Raw genomic sequence first — 25,955 nt, 5'->3', positions numbered from 1 at the left:
CCGCCGTCCCAGCAGGCACGGTCGCGAACCCCAGTCCTGTGGGGAGAGGGCTCACGCTGAGTCCATGTGTCTTGGGTTCTCTGGTTGTAACCGCGTCCCTCTTGTTTTCAGAAGGCCACGGCGCGCAGGGCCACCAGAGCATTACTTTCTCCCGTGGAGGTCACCTGCTAAGTGTGGCCGCCCGGGCTCTGGAAGGCTCTGGGAGCTGGTGTTGGGTAAGAGCGAGTCCCCGCAGTTCCTGCCCAGACAGGGCGGAGAGGAGCCGCCAGGGGAGCGGCGTGGCCTTGGGGCTGCTTCGGGGCGGGCGGCCGGAGGGCGGGCCACCGCGAGCCTGCCGGGCCGCTGTTCGCGCTTGGTGCCCGCACGCGCCCGGCGCCTCCGTTTCGCTTCCCTTTTTGTGAGCCTGCGGCTGCTTCTCTGCGCTTGCCTGGATGCTGCCGCCTGTTGAAGCTGCGTTTTTCTCTCCTGTTTGCAGGTGTCTTTAACCACGCGGTGCCTTCCGCCTCTGCTCATCCGTTTGGAGCCCGTGTCGGCCGCGGGGCTGCATGTGGCAGCGCCACGCTGGGCCCGAGCCCGCTGCAGGCGGCGGCCTCTTCCTTTCAGGCCCCGGCCTCGGTTGAGACCCGGCCGCCCCCTCCGCCTCCGCCTCCCCCGCTGCCCCCGCCTGCGCACCTGGGCCGGCCCCCCGCGGGGCCGCCCGTCCTCCACGCCCCGCCTCCACCTAACGCCGCCTTGCCTCCTCCCCCAACGCTGCTGGCCTCTAACCCTGAGCCCGCGCTTCTGCAGAGCCTCGCGTCCCTCCCGCCTAACCAAGCTTTCTTGCCCCCCACCTCTGCTGCCTCTCTGCCGCCTGCTAACGCCTCTTTGTCTATCAAGCTCACCTCCCTCCCGCACAAGGGCGCCCGCCCATCCTTCACGGTGCACCACCAGCCCCTGCCCCGGCTGGCCCTGGCCCAGGCCGCGCCCGGGATCCCGCAGGCCAGCGCCACGGGGCCGTCCGCGGTGTGGGTGTCCCTCGGCATGCCGCCTCCCTATGCCGCGCACCTTTCGGGGGTTAAGCCGCGATAAAGACCTTGCTTAGCTAGCAGTGCGTATTGTGTAAGGTAAGGCCGGAGCCCCGCGCAGTGGCTCACTCCAGACACTGAACTGTCCTTCCTTTGGCAGAGAAGATGGCCACAGGGCTTGGCAGAAGTCCCGGGGGTCCTGAGAAGGGAAAAGGGAGAGAGCCAGGGAGACCAGGGAGATGGTCGCGCGAGAGGGACTGCAGGACGGGCACCAGCCGTGGAGTGGCCTGAGTGTGTTGAGTTCCAGCTGCCCACAGCTGGGTCCCTGTGGTGATGCCGCAGGACTGAGGTCAGCCCTGGGGGCAGCTGTGCCAGCCCCTGTGGGTGAGGCTCACGGGGTGCCAGGCCAGGGGGCTGGGGGCTCTAGCTCCTAGAGCGGCCTCCAGGGCTCCATCTGCACCAGGCGCAGGTCACTCATGACAGGTGGCATGGCTTGGTGCTGTTCTCCAGGCGCCCAGCGTGTAGCAGGCGCAGTGCTGGCTGTAGAGGTCCTGGGGAGCCAGGGTGGCTGGATGGATGCCTCTGGTCGGGGCCTGTCTGGCCGGTGGCCTCGGATACCCCTCATAGGGAGCCAGTGAGGCCCCTGGTGCCCCGCCTGCCTGGGGGCTGATGGGTTCCTGGCGGGGTCGAGAGGCAAGCCCTGTGCCCTGTGTGTTGGGGCTCCCTTGCTAGACATGGCTGATGGCGGCCACACTGCTCTGTGGTTGTGGCCCACAGCCAGGGGGCTTTCAGCCACTCAGATGTCAGCACTGCATCGGGCAGGTTAGTGTAGATAGTGTCCACCTTTGAGACCAGGAGGAAGTTGGAGGCAGGAGTGGTTTTGATGATGTGAGGCCTTGAGGGACTGCCCTGTCCACTCCTCCCCTGAGAGTCTGTGGAGACTGTGGCCGCTGACCAAGGGCAGTTGGCCACCCGTGCCCTCCAGGGACATGGTGTGCCCGGCAGCGCAGTGCGAAGGTGCCCTCTGCTCCTCCCTGGCCTTCTGCCTCGGCGGGGGGCCCTGGGACGCAGGCCTTCCTGGGCGAGTCCAAAGCCCACCGGGCAAGGAGAGGAGGACTGGGAGCCAGGAGCCAAGGCGGAGGCCGTGGCCGGGGCTGGTCGGCCAGGCGGGTCGGTGCGGGCACCTGCGGGCTGAACAAGCTATGCTGGGTCTCATAGGAGATGAGCTGCAGGTAGGGTGGCTTTAGCTGAACTCGGCTGTGTGTCTCCTTTGGAGGAATGCCGGAGCTTGGCCTGCGTGTCCACGTGTCAGGCTCCCTGGGTCTGCCACGGGGCACGCCCATCATCTGTTGCGGTTAGAGGGAGCTGGCACCATGCCTGTCATGGTGCTGGCCCCAGGTGGCCTGTGTGCTCGTGGGAGGCCTCGGTCCCCAGCCTGGGTGAGTGTTGGGCTCCCCCAGACGCGATGGTAACCTGAGGTGGTCGCTCTTCCCACTGTGCCCTTCTGCAGGTAACTAGGATTTCTACCTCAACCGCGAGACCTATGCAAGGACGGTGTGGACCAACTCGCGCCCGTGGCATGGTGCCCACCGGCCTGCCGGGCTCCCACCCCTGGATGGCAGAGGCGAGGACGGACGGGAGCTCCACTGTGAATCGGCGGCGCACGCCGCAGGAGGCTGGGACTGGTCCAGTTTGTACTGTCGATAGTTTTAGATAAAGTATTTATCATTTTTTAAAAATTATAAACAATTCTGACTTATTTTATTCCATCTAAGTGGTAAAAGGCAACCTATTGAGAAATATAAATATCTATATATGAGAGATCTATATAAAGACACGTGTCTGCAGGGCGGGCCCGCCAGCGGATTCGCCGACAGCCTGCCCCGGTGCTATTTCGTCCCCAGGCCCGCGCCTGCCTCCACCCGCTTGGTGCTGACTAGACGCTGACAACGCCGAACCCCGTTCTCAGAAACGCCGCCCGGCCAGCTCCCCCGACGCACTGCTCCCGTACCAAAGGCAGGCCCGTCGCCACCACATTCCTCGGAGGCCCCCCGCCGCGGCCTGAGCCCCTTCCTGAGCCCCTGGCGCCTGCCCTGAGCTCTTCACCTTTACCCCGGCACTGTGAACTCTTAGACTGTTCACCCTCTGGGGCTTGGGTCGCGCCCTTGCACGAGAACGGGTCTGCGCGGTGGTGTAGCTGGCCGTGCTGTGCGATGGTGCTGTGAGGACGGCGCAGGCACGTTTAACAAGTGCATTTACTTTTGTATTTCTCGGCTGTCCATGGCTCGCAGCGTGCCCTGCGATGTGGGGCAGGCCTGTGTGGGTCCGTTGGTGTTTCTGTACAGGAGAGAGTCACACTAATGAGTGGCAGTATTTTATAGAGATGTGATGAGAATTTATAAATTTCATAGATTTGACAGCTTTTATTTTTAGATGGTATAATGCACAGTGAAGAGGAAAAAAAAAGCGAGGGGAAAAACCTTATTTATTCAAACAGTGCACAAAGTGGCCCCAGGGTCGGCCCCCACCCCAGACCCCGCAGTGGCAGCTCCCAGCAGCCCAGACAGAGCTGCCGGCGCCCCTGCCTGCCCCACATCCCCTTCCTGTCAGGGTCACGCCTGGCACCCGTCCCGTGAAGCCTGTGGTGGCTCTCCCAGCTGCTGTGGGTGTGCTGGGGCCGGGGTGCACTGCTGAAGCCTGGCCTTTCTGGCCTTAGGCCCTGGGGTGATGTCGGCCCCCCACTCTGCAGCCTGGGGGGTGCCTGGGACTGGGTGTGGAAGGAGAGGCGCTGAGGCTGGGGTGTGGCAGGCAGGCAGGGCCACTCTGGTGCTTCGGGAGCCCTGCAGTCAGCCTGGATTGTCTGGGGAGTGGTGGCTCTGTGCCCTCCCTGGAGGATGGGATCTGGGAGTCTGAGCTGCCCACACCTGACCCCGGGCTGTGTGGCACTCCCTGAGCTCACCTTCTCAAGTGCTTGCCCCTGTGAGGTGACATCTGGGAGCCCCTTCCCCAGGGTGCCACAGATCCACCCTCCAGGTGTCAGCCCTGCGTTCCGGTTCCCAAGGGCAGGATGGACACACACCACGTCCCTACCACGTTTTCCTGCCGCGTGGCCTCCAGAGGGAGCCGAGGAGGAAAGGTTTCTGTGGTTGCTAGGTGGGCGAGTGCTGTGTGGGAGGGCCTGGAAGACCCCTGCTTGTGCCTGGTGGGGGTGCTGCCTCCCCCGGCCCCCAACAACCTCTGAGACCCCTGTCCCCCAATATAGTTGAGTTCTGAAGATGGTGCTCCAGACCTGTCCCTTAGGTGGCGCCCAGCGCCTTCCCCGCCCCGCGTTGGTGCTCTCAGCTCGAAGGTGCTGTGCCTCTGCCTGAGCCCCAAGCCCTGAGCCTGGCCTTCAGGACGGGCAGCCTGCTCCGTGTCGCCATGGGCCCGATATGCTGCAGGGTTGATGGCAGAGAAGGCATGGAGTCCCTGGTCTAGAACAAGACACATTCTTTAAACACTGTATCACTTCTGCCTCCCTCTAGGGGACAGTGGCAGTCCGGGTGCCACCGCGGGTCCTGCAGACGGGCCATGCAGGGCTCCTGCCCACGCAGCCCATATCCACACACAGACGACCGTGTGTTCAGGGCGCGCACTGGGTCTCGGAGCCACTGGCCCAGGCAGAAGTCTCCTGGAGCCCACCGGGTCACATGCGTGTCACATGCGTGTCACCACACGTGAACTAGTGTGGCGCTGCCTGTGGACACTCTCCTGCTCTGAGCCCTGGACCCGTGTCCCTCTCGGGCACTCCCAGACTGAGGGGGGTGTATGGCAGGTGGCGGGATGGCTGTGGAGCCTGGTGATCTTGGAGCCTGGTGCTGGCACCTGGTCTGAGTTTCCATGGGCAGCCGGCGGGGACCTGTGCTGCTGCTGCTGACTGTGGGCAGGCGGGCGGCGCCTGGGAGTGGCTCTTGCTCAGGAATCGATAGGAACCCTAACGACTAGGACACCCCCTCCTTGGCCCACGAGGCACACACGGTGACTTATTTAAGACTTCCCCCTTAATTTATCTGCCCCCAAGACGCGTCAGTCTGTTCAGTGGTCAGCAGGGGACCCCCCCGCCCGCCAGCTGACTGCCCTCGTCATCGGTGGTCAGATCCTCCCCCCCCCCCCCCCCCCCAACACAACACGCTGCTGGTCTGTGTCAGCCTTTGTAACATGCGGGAGGCTCTGCCGTGTCTTTCTGGTGAACTGTATTTGGATTGCGCGCATTGTCACGGTCCGCCCCCGGGCTGCGGGCGCCCCTCCCTCCGGGCACCCCTGCATTCTGCATCCCCACCTCTAGACGCTGTAATAAACAGACCGTTTTCACTTGGACCTGGTGTGAATGGCAGCCTTTCTTCTGGGTGGCATGAGGCATCTCCTGGCGGTGAGAGGCCCCGGCTACTGTCATCGCTGAAGCAGGGGGAGTGGAGGGCCTAGGGGTGCTCCTAGCAGAAGGTACAGGGGCTGACAACAGGACACCCTGGCCTTGGGGAGGCTTATGACTGCACCAGGCCACAGGCAAACTGCCTTCCGACGAACAAAAAACCTGATCTGCAACCCCAGTGACACGAGCAAAGTCCTTTTCACATCAGATGGACCAAAGCCAGCCAGCCCAGGCCCCGGCCACACACCGAGAGGACCCATGAATGCTAGAGGCGGGACCCCAGGTCGTCACAGGATTCCTGATACCACACAGCAGCCCCATTCTCCCCAGGCCTGTGTCCCAGCCTCCACCTGTCCTGGCTGGGGGTTCCAGCTCCCCCCTCAGTGCCGGGGTCCCAGCCCCTGCCTCTCAGGACCCCGAGCTTTACTTCCCTTGGGTGGGGGCTCCCCAGCTGCCCCTCCCTTCTCCTTCACTTCACCGCCACCCAGTGTGGAAAAGAGGTACCTTTATTTGAACACGACAAGCACCCTGACCCCAGGGCAACCACTTCCCCAGGCGCACAACCAGGGCCCTCCTGTCTGCAGGAGAATTCACAGCTGGTGGGGGCTCGGCCCCCATGCCATTCACAGCTTTGTCTGGCTCTGTACATTCATCAGCAGGGGCAGGGCGCCACGCCACCAGCCCAGGGGCTCAGTAGGCCCCGGATGCACACAACTCAGGCGGGGCACCCATGGGAGGGTGTGTATCCTGCAGCAGCACTTGGCACCAGGTGCCAGGCCAGTCAGGTGGGTCCTGGGGCCCTGGAGAGGGCAGCTTGCTGGGCAGTTTCACAAAATGCAGCCCCTGCCCACACCCAGCTGGCTTCAGGCTTTGGATGTCTCCAAACCAAAAACCTCCCACCGAAATCCAGGTGTGATGGCTGGGTGTGACGGCTCATGCCTGTGACCCCAGCGACTTGGGAAGCTGAGGCAGGGGGATCACGTGAGTCCAGAAGGTCAAGGTCACAGTGAGCTGTGGCACCACTGCACTCTAGCCTGGGCAACACAGTGAGACCCTGATCCAAAAACCAAACACCAAACAAAATCCAGGCATGGCCAAGCGACTCACAGCCGGGCAGGGCCAGTCCTGTCCAGCTGCACGCCGACCGCCATGCCCTGCGCTCATGCCTGCAAGCCACTCAGCTGGAACCTGGCCTCCTCGGATATGCCGAACTGCTCCAGGGGGTCCTGTGGGGTGGACGGGTGGCCATTAGCCAGGGCCGGAGGACTGCCTCTGCCACCTGCAGCCCCACCCCAGCGACCTGCAGCCCCGCCCCGGCCCTCTGCAGCCCTGCACACACCTTGCCTGTCACCTTCCGGATTTCGTTCCTGTAGAAGACGAGGCTTCGCCGCATGAACTCGTAGCTGGGGAAGAGGGTGGCACGGGGTCAGCTGCCTGCTCTGCATGGCTGCTGTGCCCACCCCAGCGGTGCCCACCACCGCCTGGCCCCACCTGGCCCGACGCAGAGCCTCCATCCACTCCTGACACTGCTCCTCGCTGCTGCACTCAAAGTGGTACTTCCTCTCAGGGTCCTCGATGAAGCCTGGGGAGGGAGCACCTGTGGTCGGTCCTGCCCAAAACCACAGGAGCAGCTTCCTCTTGCCACTGCCCAAAACTGTTCCTCCTCTGGCTCCCACAAAGATGTGTTCATGTCCTGAACCCCCAGAACCCGTGAGTGTGGCCCTGTATGGAAATAGGGTCTTGGCAAATAAACTAGTTAAAATGAGGTTGTGGCCGGACACACTGGCTCACGCCTGTAATCCCAGCACTTTGAGAGGCCGAGGTGGGAGGATTGCTTGAGCTCAGGAGTTCGAGAGCAGCCTGGGTGACATAGCAAAATCCCCATCTCTACAAAAACAAAAATTAGCTGGGTGTGGTGGTGGGGCCTTGTAGGCCCAGCTACTCCGAAGTCAGAAGTGGGAGGATCACTTGAGCCAAGGGGGTTGAAGCTGCAGTGAGCTGTGATCACGCTACTGCACTCCAGCCTGGGAAACAAAAGATTCTGTCTCAAAAATTTAAAAAAAAAAAAGAGGGCTGGGTATAGTGGCTGGAGCCTGTAATCCCAGCACTTTGGGAGGCCAAGGCAGGAGGATCACCTGTCGTCAGGAGTTCGAGACCGGCCTGGCCAATATGGCAAAACGCCGTCTCTACTAAAAATACAAAAATTAGCTGAGCATGGTGGCGCACGCCCGTAATCCCAGCTACTTGGGAGGCTGGGGCAGGAGAATCACTTGAACCCTGAAGGGGGAAGTTGCAGTGAGCCTAGATCACGCCACTGCACTCCAGCCTGGGCGAGAGAGCAAGACCCTGTCTCAAAAAATAAATAAATAAAGTAAAAAGCGGTTGTCAGGGTGGGCCCTAAATTCTGCTTGGCTTCTGTGTAGAAGGGGAAATGTGGGCACAGACGTGATGCAGGGACAAGGTGACACTTCCACAAACCAAGGAACCTGGAGGATGCTGGCCGCCACTAGGAACTGGGAGATTCCCTTCGGCCTCAGAAGGACCCAGCCCCACCAACACCTTCATCTAGGACTTCTGGCCTCCAGAACTGTATACAATGTTTCTGATATCTAAGCCACCTGACCTGTGAAATTCTGACAGCCACTCTGGCAAACCAGCAGGGACTCCATCTTTCCCCGCAGAAGGGAATCTCTTAAGACCCAGGAGAACACCCCCCTCTCACTCCCCCTACCCCCACCTAATGCTAGACCCATGCTAGCTGTGGCAGTTGGGAAACGCTTTGGGTGGGGCTGGCCCAGCCTCTCTGTGAGCACAGCCTGGGCCCACAGGGAAGAAAGAGCAGAATCTGGAAGGAACCCAAGCTTCAGTGGACTTGGCAGGTGGGCAGGATGGTGCCCGCCAGGAGAACCTGACCTTGAGCTGTCCGTGGACAATGCATTCTTATGTCTGGGGAGGGTGGCGCCAGGCTGGGGACACAGAGGAGGCCTTGAGCGCCTGGGGAGGGGACAGTTGCAGCGCTGCTGGTGCCCCGGGCTGCGGGAGGCGCCGCTGGCTTCCCTAGCCCCACTCACTGATGGAGAAGGCGCCGGGCTCTTCCCGGATGACTCTGCACCGCTCCAGCAGCAGGGCTCCGACGGGCTGGAGGAGACACGGGCGCCGGGACGGAGCGGTGAGCACCCGGCCTCCGCGGGGCCCCAGCCTGGGACCCGCCCGCGCGCCCTCGACGCCCCTACCTCGGCCTCGTCTGTCCGGAAGTAGAAGAGGAAATTCACCACCAGCTTCACCAGCCGCCGCTTGAGCACTGCGGGCACAGCGCGCGCTCAGGGGCGCAGGCAGCCCCTGCCCGGACCCCGGCCTCCCGCCCCCGGCGCCCCGACCCGGAATCCGGCCTCCGGCACCCGCGCCCGGACCGCGGCCCCAGCCTCCCGCCCCTGGCACTGTCCCGGTCTCCCGGGTCCCGCTCACCGCTGCCCTTCTTGGGGCCTCTCATGCCCAGCTCGGCCGCCATCTCGGCCGGCTGCCGGGACAGCGCCTGCAGCTCCTTCTCGTTGTACCGCATGGCTTCGCGGGGAACGGGAACCTGGACCGCGCCCTCCCGGCCGCCGTCCCCGTTCACGCTGGGCCGGGAGGCCAAAGGTCTCAGGGCGCAGGACATGGTGCCACCCTGCCGGGGCTAGTGCGCCTGCGCACTTTGGGCCGGCCATGCCGCCAGTCTCCAGGTGCGTGCCGGGCGACCTGGGCCGGGGGCGGTGCACGGCCAGAGAAGTGACGACAGCCATTAAACCATTAAATTGAAATAAACCAGACAAAGGTGGAACAGCATCAAGGCACCCCCGCGATGGCTGGCACCCTTTCCTAGAGCGGCCAGGCGCAGGCGGAGGGAGCGATAACGTCTCCCGAAGAATGTCAGCCGCCCCTCGCGAAAGTTAGCCCAGCGCGGCCGCAGCGGACCAAGGGTTCGTTGGGGGCGTTGTGCGCACGCGGGGTTTGCCTTCCAGGCCGGGCGTTCAGCCCCGCCCCCTCCAGCCCTTTCCCTCGCGCCTCCTGACCCTCTGACTTGCGCCGCTGGGCGGGCCGGGCATGCGCACACCCGAGGGCCCGCCCCATTTGCCCCGGAAGTGCTTTCTTTGACCGCGACGCGCGTGCGCCGAACGAAGTCGTGGCGGTGGCGGATCGAGGAGGAGATAACGCGGCCTCAGGCTCTGGTGAGGAGTGGAGCCGGTTGAGGGTGGCGGCCGACTCGGACCGGGGGTTCCCTGGGGAAGAGCGGACGTAGGAGAGAGGAGCTTGCGACAGGCCGCAGGCCGAGGGGCGGGCGGCGGCGTCGCTCCCCTCCCTCCTCCCGTGAGCGTCCGGCCTTGTGCATCCTGTAGGTCCCGCGCTGGGCGGGCCCGGAGGGTCGGGCCCGCTCGGAACTCTATTTCCAAACTCCTGTTGGGAGGCCGCGCGCGGGGGCTCACGCCTGTAATCTCACCGCTCAGGGAGGGCTTGGCGGGAGGATCGCTTGAGGCCAGGAGTTCGAGACCAGGCTGGACAACACAGCGAGACCGCATCTCTACAAAAAAATTTTAAAAATTAGCCAGGAGTGGTGGTTGTACCTGTAGCCCCAGCTACTCGAGAGGATCGCTTGATCCCGGAATGTCGAGGCTGCAGTGAGCCATGATCGCAATTGCAGTCCAGCCTGGGCAACAGAGCAAGACCCTGTTTCACAAAATGAAAAAGAAACAACTAAGACTCGTTGGGATCAGATCGGGATCGCGGCTGAAATGGTTTGGGCCTCCTTCCTTGTAGCCGAGAACGCTTCTGCATGCTAATCTATACCTGTGAGTTCACTGGGGCTCTGTGATATAACTCCTGTAAGCCTCATTCCCCTTAAAACGGGAGTGACAGCTTCAACACCATGCCAAAGGAGACCAGAAAACGTTAGCTGGCCCCATTTTGCAGGTGCACATGGCTGTGACCGTTGTTCGTGTGTATCCTTGGAGAACACCAAACAGCCAGGAGGAGCTTTGGAAAAGAGGTTGTTTGCTGGGTTTAACGAGAGAACGGTGTTGCCACCAAAAACTAACTCCTTCCCGCTGGTCTAGCCCCAGGTCCCGGAGGCCACCTTTCCTCAATTCTTTTTTTTTTTTTTGAGACTGAGTCTGGCTCTGTCGCCCAGGCTGGAGTGCAGTGGCCGGATCTCAGCTCACTGCAAGCTCCGCCTCCCGGGTTTACGCCGCCATTCTTTCTGCCTCAGCCTCTCCGGAGTAGCTGGGACCACAGGCGCCCGCCACCTGCCTGGCTGTTTTTATTTGTAGAGACGGGGTTTCACTGTGTTAGCCAGGATAGTCTCGATCTCCTGACCTTGTGATCCGCCCGTCTCAGCCTCCCAAAGTGCTGGGATTACAGGCTTGAGCCACCGCGCCCGGCTTCCTCAATTCTTAAGCTCATTTCCCCTGGTTGTCGTCGGTTTTTTGTCTCTCTATTTGTTTGTTTTGAGACAGTGTCTTGCTCTGTCACCCAGGCTGGAGTGAGTGCAGTGGTGCCATCACAGCTTACTGCAGCCTCGAACTCCCATGCTCAAGCCGTCCTCCTGCCTCAACCTCCCAAGTCGCTGGGACCACAGGTGCTCACCACCATGCCCGGCTAATTTTTGTATTTTTTGTAGAGACGGAGTTTGGCCATGTTGCCCAGGCTGGTCTCGAACTCTTGACCTCAGGTGATCCACCCCCCCCCCCCCCCCCCCACAGCCTCCCAAAGTGGTAGGATTACAGGCATTAGCCACTACACCCGGCTCTTTTTTCTATTTTTTTGTAGAGATGGGGTTTTTCCACTCTGTTCCCTGATCTTTACCTTAGTAAATAACATACTTCTTCCTGGATTTATCAATTTGTAGACATCATCTGCTGATTTCCTGTCACAGCTGTTGAGATTTTCTCCCTCCTATCCACCCACTGCACCTTCGCCTTCCATATCCTGAATGAGTTTCTGTCGTGAGCACAGTTGGTCATTGGTTGTATTTTTTAAATAAGATGCAAAATGTTGTTGGCTGCTCAGGGCCAGGCGCAGTGGCTCACGCCTATAATCCCAGCACTTTGGGAGGCCAACGCAGATGGATCACGAGGTCAGGAGATTGAGACCACCCTGGCTAACATGGTGAAACCCCGTCTCTACTAAAAATACAAAAATTCAGCCAGGTGTGGTGGCGTGCACCTGTAGTCCCAGCTACTCGGGAGGCTGAGGCAGGAGAATGGCGTGAACCCGGGAGGCGGAGCTTGCAGTGAGCTGAGATCACGCCACTGCACTCCAGCTTGGGAGACACAGCGAGATTCCATCTCAAAAAAAATATATATATATATATATACACACACACACACACACGTACATGTATATATATTTAGTTGGCTGCTAAAACAAGTAATGTGTTCAACTGGGCTTTTGTTGTAGCATTCTATTTTCCCTTAAAGCTAATTAACTTTGTTTTTACCATTAGCCTTTCTTTTCCCTACTGTTTGTTTATTTCCCCACAAAGCTCCAGCATCTCACACCTATCAGTTGTGTTTGCACAGGTTTAAATGAATTGATCTCCCCCTCCCCACTGCCCTCCAAGACCCCCGTGTCCTCCTCCTCCGAATGGGACTGATTGTGCTCTGCCTGGGTGGAGCTGGTGTCCCAAACCTTCCTGTCCTTGCTGCCCTGTGCTGACCTCTGTTCCCAGTGTGGCCATCTTTTCCTCTTCCTGCTGTCAGAGCAGAACTGCTGGGAGCTTTGGAAGAAATAGATGATTTTTTTCGGGGATGGGGGAAGTCCTTGATTGCCTGAAAATGAGTTTATTTACCCTCGTAGTGAGAAGTTTGGTGGGGTATAAAAATTTAGATTGAAAATCCATATTTGTAGGCCGGGTGCGGTGTCTCACACCTGTAATCCCAGCACTTTGGGAGGCCGAGGCGGGTGGATCACCTGAGTTTGGGAGTTTGAGACCAGCCTGGCCAACCCGGCGAAACCCCATCTCTATTAAAAGTATAAAAATTAGCCCGGCGTGTTGGCAGGCGCCTGTAAGCTCAGCTACTCAGGAGGCTGAGGCAGGAGAATCGCTTGAACCTGGGAGGTGGAGTGTGCAGTGAGCCAAGATCGAGCTACGGCCTGGGTGACAGAGCAGGAATCCATCTCAGAAAAAAAAAAAAAAAGGAAAAGAGAGAAAAAAACATCTGTGTTTGCTCAGAACCGTGAAAGCGTTGTTTTCAGTGCCGTTCTCGGAAGATCAGTTCCTGTGCTGGTTTCTGATCTTGTCTGCTGAGTTTTCTTTGTCTAGTGGAAGCTGCACATTTTCCTGGGTGGTGTGCGGCGTGAAATTCCCTGGTCTCCCCGTGCCCTGGGGTCTTTTTATTTTCTGATCTTGGTGAGTCCTTGGTATCTGGACAGTTTGGTTCCTTTTAGTCCTGGGTTTTGTTTTTGTTTGAATTTTCTTGTTCTTAACGTTATTTCTGTGATCATATTTTTCACGTTTTATTTTGTTGGGTACTTTTTCTGTTCTCATTCTGGAATGCCGTCTGGGTTCTTGCTTTTTCTCCTGTTTTTTCGACTCTTGGCTTTCCTTTATGAAAGATTTGTTTGGCTCAACTTCCAACTCTGGTATGGAATCTTTTGTTTGGATCATCCCGTCTGTATTGTTCAAGGGCTTTTTGTTTTAATTCAACTTGGTGTCATTCAGCGTCCCGTTCTGGTTTTGTGGTGCAGCGGTTTCCCCCAATAACGAAGGAGGGAGGCAGCAATCTCTTATTGGGATTCCCATCAGTCTCTTTGTTCTCAGATGCGTGTGTTTCTCTTTAAGAACAAAGCGGCCAGCAGCTCTGTGTGAGCGCCACTTCTCATCCGGGAGGCCAACTGCCCAGTGGTCTGGCGAGGAGCGGGGCTTTTCTTTGAGGTGTGGGGACCCCGAATGTTCGTATTTGAGGATTCTTCCTCTTGTGCTGTTTCCCCAGAAAAGACTCCTGTTCTCCCCCTGGGCGGTGGGGGGGCATCTGTGCTGGGCCGCCTGCCGCCTGAGCTGTGCCGAGGAACCGCAGGACTTCCCGCTGCCCAGTCGGCAGGTCGTGATTCGGTCCCCTCTTTTCAGCCTGACGCTGGGCCCCCTTGCTCTGCTGGGCCTGTGTCTCTAACTCCAGAGGTCCTTTTATGCCAGTTCTGCTGGAAATAAAGTTCTGATCTAGTCGAGGGTCGTGGGGGATCAGAGCGTGGGAGCTTCCCCAGGGTGCCGCCATGTTTCAGCTGCTGGGGAAGGACGGTGCGGGTGTTCAGTGCTGCGGTGGCTAGGCTTGGGTTCAGATGGCTTCTGGGTTTTGGATCAGAGTTTTACTTGGTGAGTGGTTGAGTATTGGTCTGGGTTTGGGTTTCTGTGGGCCAGACTCCACAGGTGACAGCTCCCTGTGACAGCTGGAGCTTGTGTCCTGAGCCAGCCACTGGCCGCTGGGGTGTTCTGTCTGGCCAGTTTGAGAAGTAACTAGGCTCGCCCTAGATGGATTTGAACTCTTGGCTTTGTTAGCATTTTGCCATCTAAGTTCCTTTTCCAGGTCCTCCCAGCCATTGGGTCGTTAGAACATTCTGGAAATGTCACTAAAATGTGATGGGAAGTAAGTACATCAGGATAGGTTGGTGGCTCTTGGTGTGGCCACCTGCACTTGTCCTGGCCCCAGAAGCTGCGCTGCCCCTTCCTGCGTGGAGGAGCGAAGCGCAGGTCACTCCTGAGACTGAGCCCCGCTCCTCCCGGGCCCTGGGTCCTCCGCAGACCGTCTGCTCTTCTCTCCGCCAGACGCTGCTGGCCATGAGGACACATGGGCGGGCGCTGCGGAGAGTGCAGGCTTGGGAGTAGAGACCAGTGATGGCTCTGCAGAGCTTAGCCTCAGAGTGGGGGCATGGTCCGGGAGGGGCCACGACCGGGGACAAGCAGGGCGTTCGCATGCTGCTGAATTCTTTCATGATGAAAGGAACAGGCTGTCCTCCTGGGAGAGGGGAGCGCTGATGACTCCCCAAGATCTGTGTGTGGGAGTGCCTCCCAGCACCAGGCCCCCCCGGGTTCTTGGGGTGCATCCGTGAAAGAAGGCCGATTCCCTGCCTTCTTGCATGTTCCCCCCAGCGAGGGCTTGGTTCGGTGCTGAGGTGCGTGGAGGACTGTGGTTTCTGTGAGTTGTGGAGAGGCAAGTGCAGCCGCGGCCTGGTGGGAGGCTGCTCGCTGGGCTCCCCACGCACATCCCCTGATGTGAGTTTCATGTCGCTTGACCAGGAAATGCTTGAATGTCCTCCAGAGAAAAATTAGGCACTTCATGAACCTTTCGGGCGGCACCCACACAATCCCGCCCGCCTGTGCGCCGCCCGGAGACAGAGCCTCCCAGGCAGTTGTAAGCTGGCAGCAGGGACGGTGGGAGTTGGCGTGGCCTGCGGCTGATGGCGCCAGCACGGAGAGGATGCAGTTCTCCCTGGTCCTGAAGAATGCGTGGTCAAGAAGCGAGAGGCAGAGAGGGTTCCTTGGGGCCAGAGGGTGGCGTTCCCAGCAAAGGACAGTCCTTCTGCTGTCACAGTCTCCTTTTTCACAATGGAATGTTCTTTGTTTTGTGAAGGGATGGCGATGGTCACGGTGGTGGTTTCTCGAAGTTTACGTGACAACACGTAAAAATGGGCATCTCTGGGTGGGCTTTTATGATGTCTGAACTTGTGATGGGGCATCTGTGATGCTGCAGTGAGCCGGGAGGTCCGCCTCACCAGTCACCACGCTGGATCATTTTCATCAACTTGTCCAGGGAATAAAAACTGGGTGGGGAGGGATCCTGGGCCCCCATAGATTAAGGGGTGACTTCAGGCCCCACCGCAAGTCAGCAGCACAGCAGGCCTGTCCCTCAGCGTGCCCCTGCACACCTGCGGCCACCGTGGCCTGTCCCTCAGCGTGCCCCTGCACACCTGCCGCCACCGTGGCACATCACTGCAGATGCAGTCGTTCAGATGACACGGCTGTATCAGCTTCGGTTCTGGGGTCAGAGTCCAGTCCACAGGGCTCCATTCCTTCTGGAGGCTCTGGGGGAGAACTCGTTTCCTGCCTTTCCCAGAGTCCAGAGGCACCTGTGTCCCTCGCCTTGGGGCCCCTTCCTCCCCGTTCACAGCCACAGCACAGCCTCTGTGACTCAAGGGGAAGAGTGCCAGGAGATGAGAGGAGGCTGCCTGGAGCTCAGGTTTGCACGGAGCCTGAAAGGGCGCGGGAAACCGTGGCAGGCCTGCATCTGGAAGAGGGTGTTGGGGACTCAGCAGAGCCCTCCTGCGCCACAAGCAGATGTGACCGATCTCCCGGATGTTACCCAGTCAGGACACAAAGATCAGTGTCCTCACCTCCCAATAAGTTTACAGCGAACCCAAGAGATAGAATTAGGCTGGGGACAAGTAAGCCAACCAGAGAGGGAGTTCAGAGGAAGGCTTGAACACTGGGGGCTTAGGCAGTCCGGGAAGGCTCCCTGGTGGTGGTGACTCATTTGTGAGAATTTGGCTTTGTCTTCCCTTTATGCCTTCTCTGGGCTCCCCGCTCCATTTCAGGTCTCCAGGCCTTGGCACTCTGGGCTGGAGTGGCTTCCTCTCCATCCCTCACATACGCTCATTTGGAGACAGGCTCCAGCTTCCTCGTGTCTGTGCCTGTCCACAGTGGGCCTCGGCCTCCTGGAAGAGACTGGGTGCACTTTGGGGTGGCCCCCTCAGGGCTGGTTAGACCCTGGCTCTGGGAGTGCAGGGTGAGGGTCTGTCACAGGCTCCAGCCTGGTGGCCTGGCCCAGGGAGGTCCCAGCAGCAGCCCCGAGTTCTGAGCCATCCTTCTCACTCTCCTCTTGGCCTCCACAGGTGTCTCCCCGTCTGCTAAAGCCCCAAGGCCGTCACCATGGACTTCCAGCATCGCCCTGGGGGCAAGACCGGGAGCGGGGGCGTGGCCTCCTCCTCCGAGAGCAACCGTGACCGCAGGGAGCGCCTCCGGCAGCTGGCCCTAGAGACCATCGACATCAACAAGGTGGGCCAGCCACCGTGCAGCCGCCTGTGGCGGGGGCTCGGCTTTCCAGGACAGCCCTGGAGAGGGTGCCAGAGGCTCTTCCTGGGCCTCCACCCAGCCTGGGCGGTGTAGCCCCGTGTCCAGATGCTCCCCTGTTGCCCCGAGCAGCCACAGCTCCCATCTGTCCACCTTAGAGAGCAGACCCTCTGTGGCTCTGAGCCCCGTGTGAGAATGTTTTGTTCTGTCCAAAACCTTCTGTTTCGCATCATTTAATTTTCTGGGAGTGGGGAGAGCTTATGTCAGTCCAGCCAGATGTGGTGAAGGGCAGCCTTTGATTTTAGCTTGTGCAGGGGCGGGGATGAGCCGGGTCCCCTCAGCACCGTGGACATCGGGACTGGAGCACTCTCTGTGTACCCTGACACGCCCCACGGACCTGGCCTATGACGAGGGCTCTGTCACTGTCCCTGTCTTCCAGATGAGGTCACGGGTGGAGGGGTGCCCCAGCCACAGATGGTGGAGTTAGCCTTTGAACTCCAGTGTCTGAGACGAGAGGCGTGTGCCTGGCTGCCCCGGCTTAAGGCCTGGAGATGGGCGGGTCTCTGGGCCTTCAGTGTAGCCCATTTACTTTTTTTGTGCCTGTGTCTGCCTTGTGGCGACCACTGGCGTGGTGGCATGGGCAGCGGACAGCTCCCTGCATTGGGAGTGACCAGGAGTGCTGTGCTGACTCTGCCTCCCTCTGACTCAGAACCACCAGGAAGGTGGTGCGGGGGGCTCCCTGGAAACCCCCGCTGCTCAGAGCCTGGGCCACAGCCCCAGGCGGTGACACCTGTGCTCACAAAGGCCTCCCGCCGGATCCCCCGTTTTCAGAAACGCTTGACACCGTCAGGGACAGCCATGCCTGTACAGAAAGGGGATCCTGCGTCTGAGGGCCCTGACCGCAGCAGGCCTCGATCTGTCTAACGGGCGCCTGTTCTTCCCCTCCAGGACCCGTACTTCATGAAGAACCACCTGGGCTCCTATGAATGCAAGCTGTGCCTGACGCTTCACAACAATGAGGTGCGGCCTCTGCCCGGCTCCGGGCAGCTCGCGGCGGGCTGAGTGGCTGACGTCAGGGGGACCTGCCTGTGTCTGTCTGCCCGGCCCGAGTCATGTGTGTTTCCTTTCCACTCCAGGGGAGCTACCTGGCACATACCCAGGGGAAGAAGCACCAGACCAACCTGTGAGTACCCCGTGCCCCTTTGATGCCTGGTGCTCCAGCAGCTGTCAGCTCAAGTCTCTGTGAGCCTCACAGGCCACTGCTCCACGGCCGGGAAGCCAGCCTGGCCTGGGCCTCCCTGGGCGCTGGAGTACGGTTTCTGGGGAGCATTAGAGAACAGAGGCGTGGATGGCTGAGGCGGGCAGATCACTTGAGGTCAGGAGTTCGAGACCAGCCTGACCAACATTGTGAAACTCCATCTTGTGCCGGGCGCGGTGGCTCAAGCCTGTAATCCCAGCACTTTGGGAGGCCGAGACGGGCGGATCAATGAAATTGTGAGATCGAGACCATCCTGGCTAACACGGTGAAACCCCGCTCTCACTAAAAAAAATACAAAACTAGCCGGGCAAGGTGGTGGGCCTGTAGTCCCAGCTACCGGGAGGCTGAGGCAGGAGAATGCCTGAACCCGGGAGGCGGAGGCTTGCAGTGAGCCGAGATCCGCCACTGCACTCCAGCCTGGTGACAGAGCTTAGACTCTGTCTCAAAAAAAAAAAAAAAAAAAGAAAAAGAAAACTCCATCTTTACTAAAAATATAAAAATTAGGCTGGACATGGTGACGCACACCTGTAATCACAGCTACTATGGAGGCTGAGGCAGGAGAATCTTGAATCTGGGAGGCAGAGGTTGCATGAACCAGATGAAGCACTGCACTCCAGCCTGGGGTGACAGATGGTGACCAGTCTATTTAAAAAAAAAAAAAAAGAAGAAAGGCTGAGCGCAGTGGCTCACGCCTATAATCCCAGCACTGGGGAGGGTCATGGCAGATCACCTGAGGTCAGGAGGGCAAGACCAGCCTGACCAACATGGAGAAACCCCATCTCTACTAAAAATACAAAAAAATTAGTCGGGCATGGTGGTGGATGCGTGTAATCTCAGCTACTGGAGAGGCTGAGGCAGGAGAATCGCTTGAACCTGGGAGGTGGAGGTTGCGGTGAGCCAAGATCGCACCACTGCACTCCAGCCTGGGCCACAAGAGCAAAACTCGGTCTCAAAAAAAAAAAAAAGCAGAGGCATGGAGTTGTTGGTAGGACCCCAGCCAGGGACAGTGAGGAGCATGACAGGAAGAGAACGTGCCTGTCCTATCCCTGTTCTCAGCCAAACCCCAGGGCCCCTCCCAGGCCCCTGGCCCTCCTCATCCCTCAGTTTGTAGTGAGCTCCAAGGTCAGGGGGCCCGTGGCCTTGGTGCCTGTGTGTGGAGGGGCCCCAGCACCACGTCCATCCTGCCTGCAGGGCCCGGCGAGCCGCCAAGGAGGCCAAGGAGGCCCCTGCCCAGCCCGCACCTGAGAAGGTCAAGGTGGAGGTGAAGAAGTTTGTGAAGATCGGCCGCCCAGGCTACAAAGGTGAGTGCCCGGAGCGGCGCTGGCCACAGCCGCTGCTGCTGCATGAATAGGTTCTTTGGGCTCCAGTGCAGGAGGCGCAGCCCTAAGACCCTCATTCCTGAGCCGCTGTTTTCTGGCCTTGGTGGCCATCCCTCACCCACCTGCAGCCTCTGGCGTTGTGTCTGGGAGCTGTCAGGCTGAGCCCGATAAGCACCCGTCTCACCCAGCGGCCCCTTTCCCAGCTGAGCCACAGTCTGTGCCCTCCTGTCCGAGTGTTGTGGAAGCTTCTGGGGAGTCTTGCTAAGCAAAAGAGTGGAAGTGGAGGTGTGGTGAGCCCTGGCACATTCCTCCGGTTAACCTTGAAGCCTCTGAAGGAGGACAGGAAGAAGCGGCTGTTAGAGGTGGCTCCTCTGGGACCCTCAGCAGTGGGAATGGCAGGAGGTGACCTGGTTCAGAAAGCCAGGGAAGCGGCCAGGGTAGAAGAGACAGACCTTGTGTCTGTAGCGTCAGGAAGGCGGGCACGCTACCCAGCAAGTGTTCTTTTTTTTTTTTTTTTTTGAGAGAGTCTCGCTCTGTTGCCCAGGCTGGAGTGCAGTGGCGTGATCTCCACTCACTGCAAGCTCCGCCTCCCGGGTTCACACCATTCTCCTGCCTCAGCCTCCCGTGTAGCTGGGACTACAGGCGCCCGCCACCGCGCCCAGTTAATTTTTGTATTTTTAGTAGAGACGGCGTTTCACCATGTGAGTCAGGATGGTCTCGATCTCCTGACCTCGTGATCCGCCTGTCTCGGCCTCCCACAGTGTTGGGATTACAGGCGTGAGCCACCGCGCCCGGCCCCAGCAAATGTGCTTTACGGAAGATGGGGACAGCCTGTGTGCCTGGCCTCCAGACAGGAGCCTGCAGGGCACAGGCCCCGGGGCAGGTGCACTGGGTGGACGAGGGTGGCTAGAGCGGCAGACTCCTGGTGGGGAGGCCCTGACAGGTCCTGAGCTTGGGCTCAGGGCAGTGAGGAGGTGGAGGGCTTGTGAGTGTGCGTGCCTGAGGCTGCTTGGAGAGTGGCCAGGCCGTAGGCGGCCCAGCAGCCATTCTCGGGGTCCAGGCTGCTGAGCTCTGGTGGGAAAGGCATCCTCTCCCGCTCACCCTATAGATGGTGTTGGCCCTGTTCAGGCGGCCCCACTCTAATCCCAGAGCCAGGGTGCCAAGGGCCGCTCCCTACCCAGTGGCCCCGACTCCTGCTGGATAGTGTCCCAGCACCCTGGGTGAAGGGCTCTGGGGATTAGGACAAAGGAGTACCACCCTCGGTCCCTGCCCGAGTGACTCCGCAGGTAGCTCAGCCCTGGCGCACCTGTGCCTTCACCTATACCAGAGTCCCAGAGCCTGGGCAGAGATTGGTGGTTGCCTGGAGCCACAGGGCCTCCCCTGGCGTCTCGCCCTCGTTCAGTGGGTGGCATTAGCCTGCCCCAGGTCCCTCAGCTTTGGGGAGGACAAGCAGCCGGGACCTGAGAGCTTTCTGTGTTGCAGTGACCAAGCAGAGGGACTCGGAGATGGGCCAGCAGAGCCTCCTCTTCCAGGTGAGATCAGGGGCTTGGGCGTGGGGGGCGGCCGAAGGCACCTGAAAGGTGGCGCTGCAACCCGGCTGTGTCCCCACAGATCGACTACCCTGAGATCGCCGAGGGCATCATGCCACGCCACCGCTTCATGTCTGCGTACGAGCAGAGGATTGAGCCTCCGGACCGGCGCTGGCAGTACCTGCTCATGGCCGCTGAGCCCTATGAGACCATCGCCTTCAAGGTAGCATGGCTGTGGGGTCCCCTGGGCCCGCGGGCCCCCTGAGATGTGCGAGCCAGAAGGATCTGCACAGGCTGGGCAGAGCGCCCCTCCTATCAGGCTGTGGGGTCCCCTGGGATCCCCGAGACGGAGCCAGAAGGGTCTGTGCAGGCCGGGCAGGGCGCCCCTCCCATTGGGCTTTGCAGGAGGGGGCCTGCTTGGGCTCCACTGTGTCCATGGAGAAGGGAGGCCGGCAGGGCTGAGCGCTGGGCCTGTGAGGCCTTCGCCAAGTGACCTCACTTCTTGGTCCAGGCTGCTGGAGGGCTTCCCACAGCCTGTGCCCACGCCTGGACAAAGCAGCCATCAGGGAACAATACAAACGGCGCCTGTCCAGGGTGGGGGCCAGCGTGTGCTAGCGTTGAGGCCGGGTCTGTGTCACTCCAGAACTGAACCCTGTGCCCATCGAAAGTCTTACCAGGCCGGGGCCTTCTCTTGGGCTCCCAGGGTGGAGTCCGGGCCGGGGAGGCTAATGCCTCAGGCTCCCTGCCTGATGGCTACCCTGAGGTCACAGGGACCAGGAGCCCTCTCTGTCCCCCGCCCTCCCAGGTGCCGAGCAGAGAGATTGACAAGGCGGAGGGCAAGTTCTGGACACACTGGAACCGGGAGACCAAGCAGGTGAGTGGCTAGCCCTGAGCTTGGCTCCTTCCTGCCCAGCCCTGGTGGCCCTAGCCCCGCCCGTGCCTGCTGAACCTTTCTCCGTCTCTCTAGTTCTTCCTCCAGTTCCACTTTAAGATGGAGAAGCCCCCGGCTCCGCCCAGCCTCCCCGCCGGCCCCCCTGGGGTGAAGCGGCCTCCACCCCCGCTGATGAATGGTCTGCCCCCTCGGCCACCGCTGCCCGAGTCTTTGCCACCACCACCGCCAGGAGGCCTACCTCTGCCACCCATGCCCCCCACGGGGCCTGCGCCCTCAGGGCCCCCGGGACCACCCCAGCTACCCCCGCCAGCTCCAGGGGTCCACCCCCCGGCCCCAGTGGTGCATCCCCCCACATCTGGCGTCCATCCCCCAGCTCCTGGGGTCCATCCCCCAGCTCCTGGCGTCCATCCCCCAGCCCCTGGGGTCCACCCACCAACCTCTGGGGTCCACCCCCCGGCTCCCGGAGTCCACCCTCCAGCCCCCGGGGTTCACCCTCCAGCCCCCGGGGTTCACCCACCAGCCCCTGGAGTCCACCCACCAGCCCCTGGGGTTCACCCACCAGCCCCAGGGGTCCATCCTCCCCCATCAGCGGGGGTTCACCCCCAGGCCCCAGGGGTACACCCAGCAGCCCCTGCTGTTCACCCTCAGGCCCCGGGGGTGCACCCACCAGCCCCAGGGATGCACCCTCAGGCCCCGGGAGTCCACCCCCAACCTCCCGGGGTCCATCCATCAGCTCCTGGGGTCCACCCTCAGCCTCCTGGAGTTCACCCCTCAAATCCTGGGGTACACCCCCCAACTCCCATGCCCCCAATGCTGAGGCCCCCACTCCCCTCCGAAGGCCCAGGGAACATACCTCCCCCTCCCCCAACCAACTGAGAAGCTGCTCCCTCCCCCAGCAAGCTCAGCGCCAGGTGCTCCTGCCTTTTGCCATCGAGAGAAGGCTGCTCTTTTGTACTGCCCCCTGCTCATTAAACAGCCTTCCCCAGCCCCGAGTGCACTGATGTCTGCAGCGCCGCCCTCCCTTGTCAGTGCTGTGTGGGAGTGCCAGGCACAGCACCATCCCTGAGTTTGCGCCGACTGGGGAGGGCCTGGGGCCTGCCAGGAGACACCTGTGGGAGGCCTGAGAGACAGCTGTACTTTGGAGGTGGCCTGGTGGAGGACAGACTCCACCAGCCAGCTAGGAGGGGGTCTGGGGTCCTGTCCTGGGGAGGGAAGAGCAGACTCTCATGATATCCTTGGGGTCTCCAGATAGCCCACCAGGGGTTGGGAGGGTGAGCAGGGACAGGGCGCCCCCACTGACTTGGGACCCTCCCCTTCCAGGCCCACCCCTTAGTACCCAGGACATCTGGGCCCCCCGCCCCCAGCGCTGTCTAGTCTGGCTGCTTGGCCATCACTCCCAGCCTGGTTCCCACTCCTGTGCCTTCTGGGGACGGGCCCTCAAGGACAGCATGTTGACAAATCAGGCCCAGCTCTATCGCTGTGGGGAGGGAGATAGTCTGCTGGCGACAGAAAGGGCTCTTTGAGAAGGCCACTCTGCCTGGAGTGGGGGCGCCGGGCACTGTCCCCCAAGGTCGCGGCAGAGGAGATAGGGGCCTGTCCTTTACAAACACCCCACCTTCCACTCGGCTTCCACAAGGCGGGCAGCCCAGCCCCTGGCAGCACCCATGACGCGGGACCTGCCTCTCACCAGCCTGACCCTGGTGCTGTCCGCCCTGGGGGCTCTGCTGGGGACTGAGGCCCTCAGAGCAGAAGAACCAGCTGTGGGCACCGGTGGCCTCATCTTCCGAGAAGACCTGGATTGGCCACCAGGCAGCCCACAAGAGCCTCTGTGCCTGGTGGCACTGGGTGGGGACAGCAATGGCAGCGGCACCCCCCTGCAGGTCATGGGGGTTCTGAGCGCCTATGAGCGGGCCTTCCTGGGGGCCGTGCAGCGGGCCCGCTGGGGCCCCCGAGACCTGGCCACCTTTGGGGTGTGCACCCCCAGTGACAGGCAGGCTGCCTTGCCCTCTCTACAGCGGCTGGGGGCCTGGCTGCGGGACCCTGGGGGGCAGCGCCTGGTGGTCCTGCACCTGGAGGAAGGTACGTGGGGCCCAGCCCCGAGCTTGGCACCGCCGGCCTCCTTCAGGTGGGCCAGGTCCTCCTAGGGAAGATCAGGGGCTGGCAGAGCCCACACCCTGGGCAGGGAGGCTGTGGTCTTGTTCTGGGACTGGGTTGTGGGTCCATGGCCTGGAAGGTGGGCACTGCGCTCTGTCCTGTCCCTGAAGCCCAGCTCTTAGACCAGCCCCTGCCGCAGCGGCAGGGAGAGAGCTGCTGTCTTCTCGCCACCCGTGAAGAAACCACCCTGTGGCTCGGGGCCAGTGGAACCCTCCTCCCCACCGCCCCACACCTGGCCAGCCTGTTCTCGGGGCCACTGGCCTGAGAGACTCCCTGCGGGGAAGGGGCTTCATCAGGCGCCCTAACCCAGAGACCCCAGGGCAGCAGCCCCACCCACAGCCTCGGACGCAGCCTCTGCCTGCCCGGGCAGTCACCGCTCCCTGGCTGCAGGCAGGCAGTGAAGAGGGACACTTCTTCCCCCGCTCGAGGCCCCCTGCACAGTGGCCAGAGCAGCAGGGACGGATCCCAAAGACTCCCAGGGGAGTGTGGGACGGGCCTGGCCTTCAATGGCTCAGGCGTCCCCTGCTGTCCTGGCTGCAGTGACCTGGGAGCCCACACCTTCGCTGAGGTTCCAGGAGCCCCCGCGTGGAGTAGCCGACCCCCCGGAGCTGGCGCTGCTGGTGCTGTACCCTGGGCCTGGGCCTGGCCCTGAGGTCACTGTGACGAGGGCTGGGCTGCCGGGTGCCCAGGTACCAGGGAGTTGCATGGGGCATTGCCTGGGCCGCGGCAGGGGCATGGATTTGTTGCAGGGTCTGCGGTACTGAGAGAAGCGTAGAACCAGTGGCAATGGGAGGAAGGGCACCGGTAGAGCAAGGCTGGCTAAGCCTCCAGCCGGGCTGAGCCCTGGTCTCCACAGAGCCTCTGCCCGTCACGGGACACTCGCTACCTGGCGTTGGCGGTGGACCGCCCTGCGGGGGCCTGGCGCGGCTCCGGGCTGGCCTTGACCCTGCAGCCCCGCGGAGAGGGTAGGTGTGCGTGGAGAGGGACCGGGTGCCGGGTCGACTGCCCTCAGCCCCCAGCCCCTGAGCCAACCCCGCGCCCACCCACCGCAGGCTCCCTCCTGAGTACGGCCCAGCTGCAGGCACTGCTGTTCGGCGACGACCACCGCTGCTTCACGCGGATGACCCCGGCCCTACTCCTGCTGCCGCGGTCTGAGCCTGCGCCACTGCCCGCGCAAGGCCAGCTGGACACCGTGCCCTTCCCGCCGCCCAGGTGCGTGCAGGCCCGGGGGCATGGGGCAGGAGCAGGCGGGGGCGGCGTGGCCTCGCGCCCGCTCTCAACTCCCCTAACTGCGGGTTCCAGGCCATCCGCGGAGCTCGAGTCGCCGCCGCCCAGTGCAGACCCCTTCCTGGAGACGCTCACGCGCCTGGTGCGGGCGTTGCGGGGCCCCCCGGCCCGGGCCTCCGCGCCCCGCCTGGCCCTGGACCCCGACGCGCTGGCCGGCTTCCCGCAGGGCCTGGTCAACCTGTCGGACCCCGCGGCGCTGGAGCGCCTGCTAGACGGCGAGGAGCCGCTGTTGCTGCTGCGGCCCACCGCGGCCACCACCGGGGACCCCGCGCCCCTGCACGACCCCACGTCGGCGCCGTGGGCGACTGCCCTGGCGCACCGCGTGGCTGCCGAGCTGCAAGCAGCGGCTGCCGAGCTGAGCAGCCTCCCGGGTCTGCCTCCAGCCGCAGCCCCGCTGCTGGCACGCCTGCTCGCGCTCTGCCCAGGCGGCCCCGGCGGCCCCGGCGATCCCCTGCGAGCTCTGCTGCTTCTGAAAGCGCTGCAGGGCCTGCGCGCGGAGTGGCGCGGGCGGGATCCACGCGGGCCGGGGCGGGCACAGCGCAGCGCAGGGACCACCGCCGCCGACGGGCCGTGCGCGCTGCGCGAGCTCAGCGTAGACCTCCGCGCCGAGCGCTCCGTACTCATCCCGGAGACCTACCAGGCCAACAATTGCCAGGGCGTGTGCGGCTGGCCGCAGTCCGACCGCAACCCGCGCTACGGCAACCACGTGGTGCTGCTGCTGAAGATGCAGGCCCGTGGGGCCGCCCTGGCGCGCCCCCCCTGCTGCGTGCCCACCGCCTACGCGGGCAAGCTGCTCATCAGCCTGTCGGAGGAGCGCATCAGCGCGCACCACGTGCCCAACATGGTGGCCACCGAGTGTGGCTGCCGGTGACCCCTGCGCCTCTCAGACTCCTGCCCCGAGGGGCCGGACGTGCCCCAGCTCGCGCCCCTTCCCATATTTATTCGGACCCCAAGTATCGCCCCAATAAAGACCAGCAAGCAACCGAGTGGGGTGTCCGTGCGTGTTAGAGGGGCCGCCCGTCTCTCCTTGCGCACGGCCTGGGTCCACCCTGTAGCGCTCGCTGTCTTTCCC

General features: G+C 61.7%; 4 protein-coding genes across 15 annotated transcripts in view; 3 read left to right on the top strand and 1 right to left on the bottom strand.

The window, feature by feature from the left end:
• The window catches only part of DOT1L (DOT1 like histone lysine methyltransferase), a 71,960-nt gene extending 66,600 nt beyond the window's left edge, over positions 1–5,360 (top strand). For 6 of the 8 annotated variants that reach the window (XM_009193101.4, XM_021930506.2, XM_031660149.1 and 3 more), the window contains 2 exons: positions 476–1,103; positions 2,515–5,360. In XM_009193101.4, coding sequence (XP_009191365.2) covers positions 476–1,068 — 593 coding nt within the window. In that variant the 3' untranslated portion in view covers positions 1,069–1,103; positions 2,515–5,360. The remainder of the gene's footprint in view (positions 1–475; positions 1,104–2,514) is intronic. The other 2 variants (XM_003914612.5, XM_009193102.4) reach the window with 1 other exon arrangement.
• Positions 5,361–5,897: 537 nt separating this feature from the next.
• On the bottom strand, positions 5,898–9,352 carry PLEKHJ1 (pleckstrin homology domain containing J1). 2 transcript variants are annotated; one of them, XM_021930509.2, is made up of 6 exons: positions 8,878–9,352; positions 8,646–8,656; positions 8,484–8,550; positions 6,904–6,994; positions 6,752–6,815; positions 5,898–6,638 (listed from the first exon to the last, which is right to left on the bottom strand). In XM_021930509.2, exons 1-6 carry the CDS (start codon positions 9,065–9,067, stop codon positions 6,573–6,575), a joined length of 489 nt encoding a protein of 162 aa, XP_021786201.2. In that variant the 5' UTR covers positions 9,068–9,352; the 3' UTR covers positions 5,898–6,572. The 2 variants fall into 2 exon arrangements, with proteins under 2 accessions (XP_021786201.2, XP_003914663.2); XM_003914614.4 differs by having other exon boundaries at positions 8,646–8,713; positions 8,878–9,070.
• SF3A2 (splicing factor 3a subunit 2) lies at positions 9,239–22,429 on the top strand. 4 transcript variants are annotated; one of them, XM_003914615.5, is made up of 9 exons: positions 9,239–9,617; positions 16,267–16,429; positions 17,393–17,464; positions 17,581–17,627; positions 18,894–19,003; positions 20,504–20,553; positions 20,633–20,773; positions 21,356–21,424; positions 21,518–22,429. In XM_003914615.5, exons 2-9 carry the CDS (start codon positions 16,304–16,306, stop codon positions 22,316–22,318), a joined length of 1,416 nt encoding a protein of 471 aa, XP_003914664.2. In that variant the 5' UTR covers positions 9,239–9,617; positions 16,267–16,303; the 3' UTR covers positions 22,319–22,429. The 4 variants fall into 4 exon arrangements, with proteins under 4 accessions (XP_003914664.2, XP_031516010.1, XP_009191368.1 ...); XM_031660150.1 differs by having other exon boundaries at positions 9,314–9,368; XM_009193104.4 differs by lacking the exon at positions 9,239–9,617 and adding an exon at positions 10,060–10,235.
• A 573-nt stretch (positions 22,430–23,002) lies between these two features.
• AMH (anti-Mullerian hormone) lies at positions 23,003–25,869 on the top strand. The gene is made up of 5 exons (XM_009193103.4): positions 23,003–23,521; positions 24,137–24,285; positions 24,453–24,561; positions 24,649–24,808; positions 24,899–25,869. The coding sequence occupies exons 1-5, from the start codon at positions 23,107–23,109 to the stop codon at positions 25,752–25,754; spliced, it is 1,689 nt and encodes a 562-aa protein (XP_009191367.3). The 5' UTR covers positions 23,003–23,106; the 3' UTR covers positions 25,755–25,869.
• Positions 25,870–25,955: the final 86 nt, after the last annotated feature.

This window comes from Papio anubis, chromosome 20 (assembly GCF_008728515.1).
Source record: "Papio anubis isolate 15944 chromosome 20, Panubis1.0, whole genome shotgun sequence".
Taxonomy (NCBI): domain Eukaryota; kingdom Metazoa; phylum Chordata; class Mammalia; order Primates; family Cercopithecidae; genus Papio; species Papio anubis.
The sequence above is the reverse complement of the archived record's forward strand: the minus strand, read 5'-3'. Positions and strand labels throughout refer to the sequence as shown.